The sequence below is a fragment of the Gnatocerus cornutus genome, chromosome 1 (genome assembly GCF_029298725.1).
Source record: "Gnatocerus cornutus isolate USDA-ARS CGAHR chromosome 1, icGnaCorn1.1, whole genome shotgun sequence".
NCBI classification, from domain to species: Eukaryota; Metazoa; Arthropoda; class Insecta; order Coleoptera; family Tenebrionidae; genus Gnatocerus; species Gnatocerus cornutus.
The window spans coordinates 10,741,842-10,757,138 of NC_142233.1; the positions used below are offsets into that span (position 1 = coordinate 10,741,842).

General features: G+C 34.2%; 2 protein-coding genes and 1 non-coding gene across 3 annotated transcripts; all 3 read right to left on the bottom strand.

The window, feature by feature from the left end:
• Positions 1–3,835: 3,835 nt before the first annotated feature.
• blw (ATP synthase subunit alpha blw, mitochondrial) lies at positions 3,836–8,112 on the bottom strand. Its single transcript, XM_088041432.1, has 7 exons — positions 7,928–8,112; positions 7,376–7,612; positions 5,460–5,613; positions 5,224–5,410; positions 4,855–5,173; positions 4,226–4,803; positions 3,836–4,173 (listed from the first exon to the last, which is right to left on the bottom strand). The coding sequence occupies exons 1-7, from the start codon at positions 7,991–7,993 to the stop codon at positions 4,059–4,061; spliced, it is 1,656 nt and encodes a 551-aa protein (XP_087897558.1). The 5' UTR covers positions 7,994–8,112; the 3' UTR covers positions 3,836–4,058.
• A 62-nt stretch (positions 8,113–8,174) lies between these two features.
• Prosalpha3 (proteasome alpha3 subunit) lies at positions 8,175–9,852 on the bottom strand. The gene is made up of 7 exons (XM_088035481.1): positions 9,724–9,852; positions 9,527–9,569; positions 9,314–9,476; positions 9,096–9,262; positions 8,919–9,049; positions 8,743–8,866; positions 8,175–8,369 (listed from the first exon to the last, which is right to left on the bottom strand). Exons 1-7 carry the CDS (start codon positions 9,724–9,726, stop codon positions 8,224–8,226), a joined length of 777 nt encoding a protein of 258 aa, XP_087891607.1. The 5' UTR covers positions 9,727–9,852; the 3' UTR covers positions 8,175–8,223.
• Positions 9,853–11,267: 1,415 nt separating this feature from the next.
• Positions 11,268–11,386, bottom strand: LOC148180332 (5S ribosomal RNA). Its single transcript, XR_015771745.1, has one exon. It is a non-coding gene; the product is annotated as a 5S ribosomal RNA (ribosomal RNA).
• Positions 11,387–15,297: the final 3,911 nt, after the last annotated feature.

The window sequence follows — 15,297 nt, forward strand, 5'->3', positions numbered from 1 at the left end:
AATAGGAGTCTAAAAGAAGAATCTAAAGATGAAGCCTTAAAGAGGAATAAATCTAAAGATTCTAAAAAAACTAGAGATCGAAAGAATCTAAACAGCCTAAGAAACCCAGGGAATTTAAGGATGAGGAATTTAAAAGAAGTATAATCTAAGGAAGGATCTAAAAATGAAATCTAAAGAGTTTAAGGAGAGATCTAAAAGAGGAATCTAAAAAATCTCAAGAGTCTAAATAATGTAAAAAGGTTTGTAACGTGGAATATAAGAAGTCTAAAATGTCTAAAGAGTTCTAAAAGTCTAAGAAGAAAACTAAAAGATGAGTCTATGGAAGAATCTAAGAAGTCTAAGGAATCCAAGGAATTTAAGAAATCTAAGGACGAATCTAAAAGAGGAATGCAAGGTAGAATCTAAAAAGTCTAAAGAATCTAACAAGGAATCTAAAAAATCTTAATAATCTAAAAAGTCGAGCATGTAGTGTTTAGGAAGTTTAAGAAATATTAGGGGAAATCTAAAAAAGGAATCTATGGTTAAATGTAGAGAGTGATTGAAAAAGTTCAAAGAATACAGATGTCCCAGAACGTTCGCACTTCTTTTCAATGAGGAATTCTTCATCAAAATCTGAGTGGATTTGCATAATGTTCAGGCCCTTACAGTTTTTGAATTGCAAGCACTTCAAGTTGGCCAATCATAGACCATAAATCGCTAGATAACATTCTCTTGTAAAAATTGTTTCTTAAATTGCACGAAGATGCGCTATGGTCAACTTTAAATGCTTGTAACTTTAATACTATAAATGCCTGAACATTGTGCGATACGGCAGTCAACTCGGATTTTGATGGAAAATTTCCCGTTAAAAGGAAGTGGAAGCGTTCTAAGACACCTGCATAAAAAATCTCATCAATCTAAAGAATCAAATAGCCTAGAGTGTCTAAGGAATCTAATGATTCTACAGGCTGTCCCAAAACAAGCGTGCCAAAGTGTCGGTACGTTGTCAATTAGGGTCCCAGCAGCTCGAGAAAAATAGTTAAAAAAATTCATTTTCATATTCAGAGTTTTCTAAGAATAAAGTTCTAAGAGTAAATTTGGCAACATGATACATAAGAATATTGTACCCACCTACACATTTCTTTTGTATCCATAGAAATTAGAAGGAACAATGAAGGAGCAAAATTCGACATTTAAAAAGTCAAAAGCCAAAAGCCAAATTTTGAAGCATTTTAAAATGAATTATACCTAGTATTAGAGATCGATTTGGGAGAAAATCATGATAGTGGGAGACCAAAAACCACAAGGATCCCTTAACTTGAAGAAGTTGTTCTTGATCAGGTTAAAGAATTTTCAAATAAAAGCATTCGCCAAATTGCTCAAGAAGTAGAAGTCAATTCTAGCTTAATAGAAAGAATCTTGAGGACCAAGAGATTGCACCCTTATACACGAGTTCAAGCTCTGGAACCTGACGATTATAATCGAAGGTTGAATTCTTGCAACTGGGTGATGGATCAACAGAATCAAAATCCTGAATTTAGTGTGCGTAATGTGTCATGGACTGATGAAGAAACATTTACGCGAGAAGGAGTTTTCAATTATCACAATTATCATTACTGGTTCATTGAAAACCCTCATGTGTTTAGAGCAAGTAAACACCAGCAGAAGTTTTCAGTTAATATGTAGGCCGGAATTTTAGGAAATCGCTTGTCGGTCCTTTCATTTTTCCAAATCACTAAAATTTTTTAGATTTCCTAAATAACAATCAAACTTTTTTTCGATGATTTACCTCTAAATATGTTGCGCCAAATGTGGTTCCAATTGGACGGTGCACCAACTCACCATGCTGGTCCAGTACGTGAATGACTAAATACAAATTTTCCTCAAAAATGGATCGCCCGAGCAGGTTCTGTTTATTGGCCGGCCCGATCGCCGGATCTCAATCCATTGGATTTTTTCTTTCGGGGACATGCGAAACAAATGGTTTATGCCACTGTGCCAGAAAGGAGAGAAGAACTCTTGGAAAGAATCACAATGGCTGCTAATGCAGTAACGCCCGAGATGTTAGAAGATGTTTAGTTAAATAAAATTAGAAGGGTGAATAGGTGTCTTCAAGCCAATGGTCGGAACTTTGAACATGTGCTTTAAACCTTCTAAAACTGAATGCTCTTTTTAATGCATTTTTACATAATAAATCTCAGAAAAACTATATTTAAAATGGTAGAGGTAATTCTCAAAGACTAACAACAAGTATTTCTTGTTTTATTACGCTTCGTTTCTAAAGCTTAACAATTTTCAGCAATGAAAACTTTTATTATCAACGTAAAACAAGAAACACATTCACTGACGAATAGACAATGCACAGTAATAGTGACTGGGGTGATATAATAATAATACCAAAGAAATAAATATTGAAATTTTACTAGAAAACGCTGGAAACACCAAAGGTTCCGATCCACGATGAAATAGTTTCATGACATTTTTGTTTCATTAGAGCAAAATGTCCGTAAAATGTTCATTTAGATGCCATTTTACTATGAATCAAGGATTGCCACAACTCAGAACAAAACCAGATTTTGAAGAGCTACATAAGACCAGTCAGGGCTTCATGTTATCGCTTTTACTTCTGCCAAATTCATATACAAATCGCTCATGCCAAACCACTTACTTTTTCCATTTTAGAACAGCAAATACCGCAAATTTTAGAGAAGGAAAACACTGACAGCTCTTTTTGACATACACAACATTGACTTCCACTAACAATGAAAATTTTGATTATTATGGTTATGACGTGGGGTGGAAAAGCAATGTTGTCAAATGATTTTTCAGGTGAAATCGACACCTAAATCTTCTGAAAATACAAGAAACAATGTAATAAATTACGCTCAAAAGCATCTTATATCATTCAAAGGTGTTAACAGAACCCAATGCAGGAGCTCTAATACTCATAATAATTTCAAACATAAAAATAAAAGTTTCAAATGTGTCTCTTTGGAACCATGTATCTTAAAAACTACAACAGATTGAATTTTTTTAACACTTATCTCGGGTTTTTAGAACCTTCACCACCAACGTAATAATAATTTGGCACGCCTGTTTTGGGACACCCTGTATAAGGACTAAGAGAGAATCGAAAGAACCATTGAGAGAAAATGTATATCGAAACTAGATAATTAGAAGAGAAAGCAAGGAAAATTTAGACAATCCAAAAAAGGTTTGAATTTTAATGGGGCCGGTGAGCTCAACTTTCAGATGCGCCCGTGAGTTCAACCAACCTTTTTTAAGAATCTGTAAATTATTTACGTCGCATTCACTTTTTTTCGAGTGGTACACAAAAAAAGGACGTTTTGACCAGAAAACAGTTCCAAGTATCTAACCCCGCCTTCCAATCGACCACTATAAGTTTGCATAGACAGACGCGACGTCAAGTGCAAGGTTCATTATGACTCAGTTTGCCCTTATTTACTCGACTTTTTCAGCAGCGCACCGATAATTTTATTTTCAAAACTTTCTGTGAAAAACTATGGTCCACTTTCTTGCACAAACGTCACTGAGAAAATGGTAACGGGGGTATAACGGGGTGCGTTTACATCTTCGGTTCAGGGTGGCTAGTGGGTGGACATCCAAAAATGCAACAATTAGGCAAGAGCCCTAATAGATTTTTGATCAATCCTGAGATGCTTAGAAGTTCAGATTTTTTTAGTCACTTTTACTAGTTTTTGTACATAATATTTCTACTAAAATGCTTGCAAAACTTCGGAAAACGATGGTCATTTATTGACAACATATTCGTTCAACACAATACAAAGTTTACAGTCATCTTAATCAATACTTTAGAGGTTTAAATAAAATCATGTTTAGATAATAAATTATCATATATTTTCGGTTCACTGTGGCCAACGATAATAAAACAAAACGCTGTACAATTAAAAGTAGAAATGTTGGATATAATTCTTGTTTACATTGAATTTTGCCAATGAGTCTATGAACTTAATCTAGTGTTTTTAGAACCTTATTTTTGGTTGAAAATCATCAAGACTTTCAACGAAAAATAACATGTTAAGAAAAATGTAACTAATTTAACCAGAGAAACTCGAGATGAAATCTGTTACAAGCTTCTTCAATTGCGCATCTGTCTCATCTGTGATTTTGCCTTCTTTGGCGATGCTTTGAAGGATGCCTTGGTGGTTCGTCCTAGAAGGAATTCATCAAAATTTGTTACTTCCAAAAATAAATTTCTACTCACTTGATGAATTGAGAGAACTCTTTTTCGAATACAGTGATCTTTGAAGGATCCAACTTATCAAGATGTCCTCTTACACCACAGTAGATGACAGCGACTTGCTCCTCAATGGCCATAGGTACATACTGTCCCTGTTTAAGCAATTCAGTGAGACGAACACCACGATTCAAAAGTTGTTGAGTGGCAGCGTCCAAATCGGAACCGAACTGGGCGAAAGCTGCTACTTCACGGTACTGAGCCAACTCCAGTTTCATGGAACCGGCGACTTGCTTCATGGCTTTGGTTTGGGCAGCGGATCCTACACGGGATACGGACAAACCGACGTTGATGGCAGGACGAATACCTTTGTAGAACAATTCAGTTTCCAAGAAGATCTGGCCATCGGTAATGGAGATCACGTTGGTAGGAATGTAAGCTGACACATCACCGGCTTGGGTTTCAATGATGGGCAAAGCGGTCAAAGAACCTCCACCGTGGGCTTCGGACATCTTGGCGGCACGTTCAAGTAAACGGGAGTGGAGGTAGAATACGTCTCCTGGGTAAGCCTCACGACCTGGAGGACGACGCAACAGCAGAGACATCTAAAATTTCAAAAAATTATCAATGGAACAGTTTAAGTAGCTTGAGCTTACTTGACGGTAAGCCACGGCTTGTTTGGACAAATCGTCGTAGATGATGAGAGCGTGTTTTCCATTATCTCTGAAGTATTCACCCATGGCGCATCCAGAGTATGGGGCCAAATACTGCAAAGGAGCGGCGTCGGAAGCGGTGGCAGAGACAATGATGGTGTAGTTGATGGCTCCAGAATCTGTTAGACGTTTCAAGATCTGGGCCACAGTTGATCTCTTCTGACCAATAGCGACGTAGATACAGTACAACTTCTTCTTTTCATCATCGGCATCGTTGAAACGCTTCTGGTTGATGATGGTGTCGATGGCGAGAGCGGTTTTACTAAATCATCGTCATAAGTACCAACCACAGACACTTAACGAAATACAAACCCTGTTTGACGGTCACCAATGATCAATTCACGTTGACCACGACCGATGGGGACAAGGGAATCGACGGCTTTAATACCAGTTTGCATGGGCTCCCTTACAGAGATACGGGGGATGATGCCGGGGGCTTTGATACCCACACGGAAACGTTGTTTGGTGTTGATGGGGCCTTTACCATCAATGGGGTTACCTAGAAGTGGCACATGAAGGATTGTTAACATTGGAGGAGGCGGTCGTACCCAAAGCGTCTACCACACGTCCCAAAATTTGATCACCGACTGGAACGTCGACGATAGCTCCGGTACGTTTGACGATGTCGCCTTCCTTGATGAGTTTGTCGTTACCGAATACTACAACACCGACGTTGTCGGGTTCCAAGTTGAGAGCCATACCCTGAAAATTACGTTAAAAATTATGAAATATTTTGCAACAATTACGAGCATGAAAATAACCGGTCCTCCGTCATGTTTCTAATATTGCAGGCACTTTTTGGTACTTAATCAATTCCAAGTCCTATAAAAATGTCTTTATCAACATTTTTTTAATGCTTTTATTTCATTCTAAAAACAAAATTTCTCTTTTTGCTCATAAATTTTTGATTCTGCACAGTTAATCACAATGGACAAATTTGTAATCTCTCCAAATTTCATTGATATATTGAATCTATCACAATGACAAGATATAATCCAATTTTGGCCCCTTCCAAAACCAAAAATTTCTAAAATTTGTTTTTTTTTGTGATTTTGTACACTTAATAAGAAGACTCCAAGTAGTAATTTCCCCAAACATCATTGCTATATGGTTAAAATTTCCAAAATAAGAGACTATAAAAACTTGATTGGATATTTTATTCATCAAAAAACGAAATTTTGAAAAATTTTGCTTTTTTGCTCTATGATTTTATAATTCCTCACAGTTAATGAAAAGGAAATTTTTGGGCCATTACAGTTCAATCTAAAAACAAAAATTTCCAAAATTTGTATTCTCGGCTCTATAATTTAATACGAAAACCCCCGAGTAGTAACTCCAATAAATTTAATTTTTATTGCGAAATCGCTGAAACTTCCAGGATTACAGACCATAATAAAACATAAAATCTGAAATTTTTGACCCCTTCCAAATACGAAAAATTCAAAAATTTATCTTTTTTTCTCTATAATTTTATAATTTTGTACACGAGAAAACCCCAAGGGGCAAATTACAGAGAAAAATGATATTTTAGAGATCAAAAAACGAAATTTTGTAAAATTTGTTTTGTTCTATAATTTTATCAATAAAAAATAATAGAAATTTTTGTACCATTCTATTAAAAAAGAAAAACACTAAAATTTGACTCTTCAGGTCTATAATTTGCTGGTTTGGAAGAATTATTAAGATTAACAGTGGTATTCTCTCAAAATTTCATTTCGCTATTGCTGAAAGTACCAAAATTACAGGCTATAATATAAATTGATCGAAATTTCTGAATCTACATATCTAAAACTACAACTTCCAACTTGTATTCTTTGCTCAATAATTTTGAGATTCTGTTCAGTTAATAAAGAAACCCTAAGTTGTACCTTCCACAAAAAAACTGTTCTATCGTTGAAACTACTAAAATTACAGCCTATAATAAAAAACGATCAATTTTTTAGCCAATTGAGAACCAATATTTGCAAAATTTGTCTTTTTCTGTCTTCATATTGTAATTCTGCACAATTAAACCAAGACCCTCCAAAGTAGTAAACTTCCCAAATTTCATTGCTACATCGCTGAAACTTCCAAATTTGTCTAAAATTTGACTTTTTTGCTTTATTTTATAATAAATTTTAAATTTATAATATGTTATAATAAGAACACCCAAAGTGGTAACTTCCCCAAATCAGTACTCAATTTTTTAACAAAACAGCAGGCCGTAATGTAAACCTGGGGGTACCAACCTTGTCGTATTAAAAATACCAAAGTTATTAATACCTCAAGATTTCAACATCAGGTAAAGACATAAGCAAACATGTGACATGCAGCCACAATAACATGAAATGCTTGAATTTAAGACGACTATCTGATTCAGGTGTTTCCCCTAAACTCTACGATTTTAGTTCTGTATATTAAATAATGGTTATTATGACACGCTTCCTATAAACCCCAAATAACTGCAATCTTCTTTAATCAATACCTTAAGTCCAGATGAGAATTCCACCATCTCATCAGCCTGAATGTTCTTCAACCCATAGACACGGGCAATACCGTCACCAATGCTCAGTACTCGGCCAGTTTCATCGAGATCGGCTTTTGGCGCAGCCCCCAAAATGCGTTCCTCAAGGATGGAGGAGATTTCAGCACCACGATTATTAGGGGTAACATGAATTTTGCGGGCTCCTGTTGATGCAGCAGGGAAGACCACACCAGCGACCTAAAAATCAATTCATTATTACATCTTAATCTTTGAAACTGATTTTTTATTTGAACTTCAGTGGTTATAAAGTTCACGATGGCTAAGCACATGATTACATAACAGATCCATTTTAATTCCTTCTCCGATGCTTTCAATACCTTCGAAATGCAGAAAACTGAATGCAATGAAACATTTTCTGCAAACCAGAGCGCTGAGGGTGCTAAAATTACAATAATTGGGAGGACTTTTTTTTACTGTAGGTGACCGGGTGGAATCGCAGTCATGGACGTGTTACGTAAAGACTACATCGCCGAGGATTTAACAAAAATTTACCTGTGCAGCATTGTTCGGGAAACGTCTTGCGACGGTGGTCGCCAGTCGCGCTGAGAGGAACGACATTTTTAATCGATTTGTGACAAACACGGCAAATGGAGCACCACAGACGACCACGGCTACGAAAAGTTGTCGGAACCCCACTCCCACAATCCTTTGCGGAAGTGCGATCCTAGCGACATCTATGAACGTGACGTTTGAAAAAGAGCGCCAAATTTAAAAGTTCGGGATAAAAAACGAACGCATAGAAATGAGAAAGTTTTATAATCATTAATATAAAGATACGCAAAATACATTTAAGATGAACCCTTCTGTTCCTTCTTTGAGGCTTCAGCTTCAGCCTCTTTCTTTTCATGATGGTTGATTAAAGCTTCAACTTCTTTGCTTGTGAGGATGCGAATTATGGTTTTGTTGTTGACGCGAGTAAGAGTAGCCATTTCAACTAAAACAAAAAAAAGATTAATTTCTCATGTTTTCAGGAACCATTAAAATATCTTACAAGTAATTTTATCTACAACCATTTAATAAATAATTCGCTTACAATACTTCTGAACAAGTCACATATAAATGTGTAGACTAGTTGAAATGTTCCGCACTCCAAAAATTAAATTAATAACACTTATTTCAATAAGTAGTCATAGATAAAAATAAAAAATTATGATTGAAAATAAAATGTAGTATTTAACTCATATTATCAAGGTATTATTGCACTTGTATGATTAAAATTAATTTTCATCCTCGTACAATAATAATTCATAATATATTCGTAAAATAATATACTTAAATAACATTACTTAAAATTTGTTTTTACATACCTTTCTCTGAAGTAAGCTTAGTCATATCCAAAGTTTTAACAAGCACTTTAACGGCTAGACTCTTGGCGTCTTCAAGGGTCATGTCACCTTCTTTATACTCTTGTTTTAAACTGGATATAGCAGCCTGAAAAAAATTAATAAGCGCACATACAAACAGCCATTCTATTTTAACTTACCGCGCTGTTATTTCCAATGCACGTGGCTTTCCATCCACTGTAATTCCCACTGGGATCTGACTGGTACAGTTGGTACCCATAATGTTTGTCCCAGCCCATATACAAAATAGAGACACCAAAAGGACGTTTTCCTACAGTAAAAATGTACCCAAAAGTGATATTTCCATGAATACAAACCTCCATATTGTGTATAGGCTTGCTTAACATCACAAAGCCATGAAACCAGTTGTTCACAGGGAATTGACTCTCCATACTGAAACAGATATCTCTGTCCAATAAGGCGAAGTTCATTTGTTAGGACGTTGGCGTCTGAAGTAATACCAGCCACACTGCAAACCATGTCACTAAAATTCACATTTTAATAGAAAAATCGAGTGATTTGTTGATCTCAGTACTCATTAAGTTTGTAGATTTTTTCAGAGGTGAAAACCTCATCTAGCAGCTTATTGGTGTTTCGTCGTTCAGCAGCAAGAAGGATGCCATCATTAGCTAGAATTCCTAAGCAAGTGCCTGCATGACTAATGGCTTCCATGGCATATTCAACTTGATATAATCTCCCTGAAATTAAACCGTTTTATTACATTTCTTGAGTTTGAATGAATTAATACCTTCTGGAGAAAATATTGTTGTTCTTGTATCATACCGGCGAGCCTGAAATATAATTATTATGAAATATTCGAGAAGATGACAGTGCATGAAACAAAAACATAACCTCAATGTAAAAGTAATGAAAATTATATTTTTTACTGTTAGTATCAATGAAAATTTTGCAAAATGTAAAAATGGGTTGTTTTTAAATACATACCATTCTGAAGAAATCCGCGTATTTTCAATTCTTTACTCGGCTTTTGCAACTAAAACAAAATGATTCGGAATTTTGCCACTGCTTAACTGTCAAACTAATACCAACATAAATCAATCGGCCAACTAAAATTCAGCGTCTAGCCCGGGAAATTCAAATAAAAAATATACAGAGTGATTCATCTAACTTTGCAAGCCGGACTAACGTTAATGCAACAATTTTTAAGAGAAAGTTAACATTTTAAATCGCAGTTTTCTGTTTTAGAATGAAATCCATAAAAGGGTTAATTTAGTGTTCACTTATGATCCAGTTTTGTTGTATTATGGACTATTTGGCTAAAATTTTGTATTTGATATCCGAGACATTGTAAGGCCATAATACTACTGTTTAGAAAGAAAGATCTTACGGGATTAACATTGGTATTTTCATAAAACAATTTATTTTTATTAATCTTTGTTTATTGCTGATGGTACTTGCTGATGGCTTTTTTATGTTCTTCAAGTGCTAAACTCAGCAAACTACTTTTCATATGCGTCTTTAGGCCATAGATCTAAAGTTGCTTTCTCAAGTTCTAAATACTAACCAATGGAGCATCCTTCGTAACCCATTACCTGAACTACCAAATGACAATTTATCTAGGCCAATCATATCTTCCCGCCATATTTCACAAATGTGTACAAGTAAACTATAAAAAGAGTCATTCTGAATTTGCTGTTGCGGTTGCAAATAAAATTTTGTATTGCGTTCGTGTCTTATTGGTTTAAAACCCCCAAAAAAACGGTAAACAACTTAAGTTAACGCTCTTGCATCTATTCGTTCTTGTTTTATGGTCTTAACAAGATACTTCAGTATGCCTTTTGTACTTTTTACTTTTTACTTATTTCTATTAACTTTTTTTATAAATTAGAACTGGAAAACAATCGTATTCAAAACGTTGTAAGATATATTTATACACGTATAAAAAGTCTGTTCATGACCAGCCGCTCTTATTAAAGAATGACTTTTTATTAGGGTTTTTATTCTCAACTTTTCGGCGGTCTTGACTGACATTGGTATTGGAACTGACCCACCCCCAACAATCCAGTGGCGCACATCGATTTCTGCAGAAAACTTTAATCATTTGTTCTCGGAAACAGTGATTTAAATGTTACTAAACTACACCAATCGAGCGAACATACACACTCGAATCGAGGTTCTACTGTTTTAAAAAAGTTACAAATTCCTAAAAGTTTCAATAATTTCGATTTTAGGAGGCGCTGTGGCGGGAGCTAACAAATCTCCAGAATTTTGGAAAACTTTAAATAGGACACTCAACTTGTTCACTTATTTTTGATTTTGGTTAGGTTTGGTTTCGCATTTTTTTTATTCTCATGCATTTTTATAATCGTTCAAATATAGATTTTCGATAAAACAATTTTTAAAATTCGAAGTTTTATCGTTAGCTCAAATCCGAAGCAAACCATGTCAAAGTGACATAAGAGACGTGCTATCAACATAATTAAAATTTCGTCCCGTCAGGTCAGGTCAGGTCAGTTAAAAAAAAAATGAGGCAACGACACGCGGTGTTCCCAAGCGGTCACCCATCCAAGTACTATCCGCGCCCGACGTTGCTTAACTTCGCTGATCAGACGAGAAACGGTGTTTTCAACGTGGTGTGGCCGTTGCCTGTTCATTAAGGTGTGATCTTGGTTCAAAAGCAACCGTTTTTTATCATAAATTAAACTTTTATAGATCCAGATAAGCCTTGAAACTTCAAAAAATTACAATAACTGCAATTATTCTAAATGGTGGATGCGTTGGAAAAAAATTAACATTTCGAAAATTTCAAAAAATGTCAAAAAAAATCAGAACATCTAAAAATTTGAAAAATCTCGGAAATATGGAGAGGACAGAAGTATAAAAATCTCAGAATTTAAAACAACCCTTTAAAATGTTAAAAAATAATTACCTATACAGATTGACAAACAGTTTTTAGAAACATATTTAATTTATATTTTTATCATAGTTGTCTTTAGACTCTAGTTCTATTCAGATTTTTTTTTCTCTGAATTTTCCTTAAATTCGGTTCTATTCTCTAAATTGCTTTCCATTTTCTTCAATTTTGGTTAAATTTTATGTTGATTTTCTCTAATTATTGAATTATTGTGCATATATTTATTGTACATATTTGAATATTTCTTTAATTCTCTTCAGTCTCTTTAGATTTTCCTTAGGTTCTGTTTAGTGTAGGTATGTGAAAAATATTTAAAAAAATTGTTTAGTCTTCATCTAACGCAACAACGAGCTTCACATTTGGAATCAGAATTCCTTTAAATGTGACTCTTCAACAAAAAAAAAATATGTCAATGTCAAATAAACGAGAAAAGATGCTTTCAACGTGGTATGGCCGATCTCTGAATACTGCCTATGTGTGATCTTGGTTCAAAAAAAGTCTCTTTTAAATATAAATTTAGTTTTTAATCGACCCGGGGCTCTTCAAACTCTCAAAAATTGTAAAACTTCGTGCCCACTCGTTGTAAGTAAAATTGCTAAAGTTACACTAACTAGTGATTTACAAATTTGAATTCAACATCATATTTATTCCAGCTTTAATTTCCATTAGTCCACTCTGTAATAATACACCTATATTTGGGGGGTTCAGAGGAAAAGTGGACCAAGTCCATTTGAGTAAATTTAAAAATGCACTCATTTAAACTTGTTTTACTCAGAATTTAGTCGTATTTTTTTATTGTTTTCACTATGTAAAAAATATTTGAATTTGAATTCTTGTCTTAAGGCCAGATAACATTTTTGGTTCAAACACCAAATAAACTTTTGATTGATGCATATATTAATGCAAACATTTTAATTTATGGACTTGGTTCATTTTTCCTCTGAGCCACCCATTTATAACTGCGATTCAATGTAATTTCCAAGTTTTTAAATAAGAGATAATTTCGAGTAAACATTGAAATGCATCTTATAAAATTCTAAACAGACTTAAAACGTGATTTGAGAGTGAATGAAACGTGATTTAAAATATTCTTTAATTAAACAAACATTACTAACGAATGACAAATGAGTATTTACTCATCTGGGTGACATTTAATTGATTACAATTGCAAACCATTTATTGCAAGGAAGATACGGATGTGCCACTTATTTTTCCGTCTAAAAATTGCATGCATCAGACCTTTATTTCCGTTTTTCTTTTAACGATTAATCATCCAATGACATATTTATTTACTTTTTCGATAAAAACAATTCATTACTACTTTCAAAACAAGATTTTTCAAACTAATCGGTTTATGATGTGAAGTTGAAGCTGATGAGTCATTCGTCAATTTGTTTACCTGCACATTTGGCCGACAAAAACAAGTCAGCATTTACGGTTTTAATTTGTTTTCGTAATTACATGTTTCTGTAATAATATTTTGAAAAGTTTGCAGTCAATGGTGAAGAAACCTCGAGAAAATCGCAAGATTTTTCACTCAAATGGAGCCGAAATTTTATTCTTCGTGGAGCTATTAATTCTTTAGAAACGCAATTTCTTCAAAAAATGCATATTTTAAGATTATTTTTAGCCGTATTTCCGCATTACTTTTTTTCTTTAAAGACTTTTGTGGTTATAAAGGTATTCGAAAATATCAAGTCAAACTCTAAAAGACGCTGTGAATTGGAAATGCTGTTTAAAATTTTTATTTGAAGCTTTGTAAGGGAGCAAAATAACTTTAAATATTGCGAAAAACGGCAACAGTGTTCAATTCTTTCGGTAATTATTAGGAGTATAATTTTGAGACCAGAGCAACACTTTGGTAGTTACAATTATTAATAAATCATGTAATTGGTTGCTATGGTTTGCAATTAATTTTGATACACCTGACCAGTAAAAGTCACAAAGTAGATCAAGAACCATTTGTTCTCTTCTTGGTGTGCGAATAGTCCTGGGTCCTCCATGATGCTGATAAATTTGGTTCCAATCGGCCCGTCTCACGTACCTGTTGATAAACTCGTTGAAAAGTATTTTTGGAGGGAATTTGCCAGTTAGAAAATTCACAAGCCTTACTGCCCTTTACTGCTTCTCGACTGTTTCCTTCACGTGTCGGTATATTCAGCAAAATTATACATCTTTAGAGAAATAAACACCTCTAGTTTGTGACACCTAAAAAATGTTTGACTTTTCTAAAAAAATGGTCATTGTCAGGCACTAGGCAACAATTAATTACTGAATTCTTGAAGTGAAATGTTGCCAGATTAATTTTGCGCTTTTGAGCTTAATTTTAAAAGTGCAAAATAACGTTTTGCATCAACATTTAAGGCATTTAAAGACTGTAAGTATGTAAATGTCACCCAAAACATGAACTCTAGTAGAATTTTGTAAACTTTGAGTTCATTATAAGGAAAAATTTGTGCCATAATTAGCGCCCCTTTAAGTGGCTGTAGATTTCCAACGAAGCACTCAATAATTGAAAAAACTTAATTTAGCTACTAGTTATTATCTGAAGATTCACGTAGTGAACAGTTGGTCCGCCATTTTTTGAACACCCTGTATTTAGTTTTTCGTAAAATTTTACAGAAAATGTAAACAGCAAATGTCTTTAATTTTCACCATGACTAAAACTTGTTAAAACGTGTTTACTGTCAACATTTGAACTGAATGTTCAAACATATTTCCAAACTTACGCCATTCTCGTTTAAATTACTCAGATGAAGATAGAGCAAATACTTAGCAGACTGTAAAAGTTACCGAAAGCCCACTTGGTCGTAAAACGAAAAATAATAAGAATAACTTTATTAGACTTACCTGTCAAAAAAATCAAAAAGTGGAAACACATTTTATATTTTCAGGATCTTTTAATGAATTGCTTTGTGCATAAAACGTTGTACGCATCTCTGGCCGAAATATCGATTACGCTGTTAGACGAACTGGGGAGTACCTATATATGTTTCTTTCGACCTTTTGTACCTAAATAACTATTACACACTCTTGTGTCACTTTTACGCATTAGTGCCTAAAATGTCAACTTTATACAGGTGTCCCAGAACTGAGTTAACTCATGACCCAGAGAACAAGGGAAGGTGCCGACAACAATACAGATCGTAAATTTTAATACAATAATTGATTAAGTTTAATAGTATTCGAGAAAGGATAAAAAATTAACAACCAATCCCGGAAGCTTATTCTAAAAGTGGAATGCCATCTCAATTTCCTAGGCAACGAGAGTGTAATGTTCACTTGACCAATGGATGATAGTATGTGTCCGTAGTTACCGATTTTCAAATTCTGTCCAGCTTCAGGATTGACTACCGTTTTTTCGTCTTTACTTGATTATTTTTTGAGCTAAGAAATTTTTGTTTCAAAATTTTGATTGAGAATTGTCTCCATAAGCCATTTTTCTCTGAGTTACAAACTCTGAGATATCCTGTATATCCATTGTAGCAAAAATATTTAATAATATCAATGTTTTAAAATCTATTGTAGGTACACCCTGTATAAATATAAAGTACTTGCTTACATATTTTCAGATATAGAAGAAACTGTCTTTGACTGAGTAAGAAAAAAAAAACATAAAAAGTCTAAAAAAGAAAGGTGGGAAA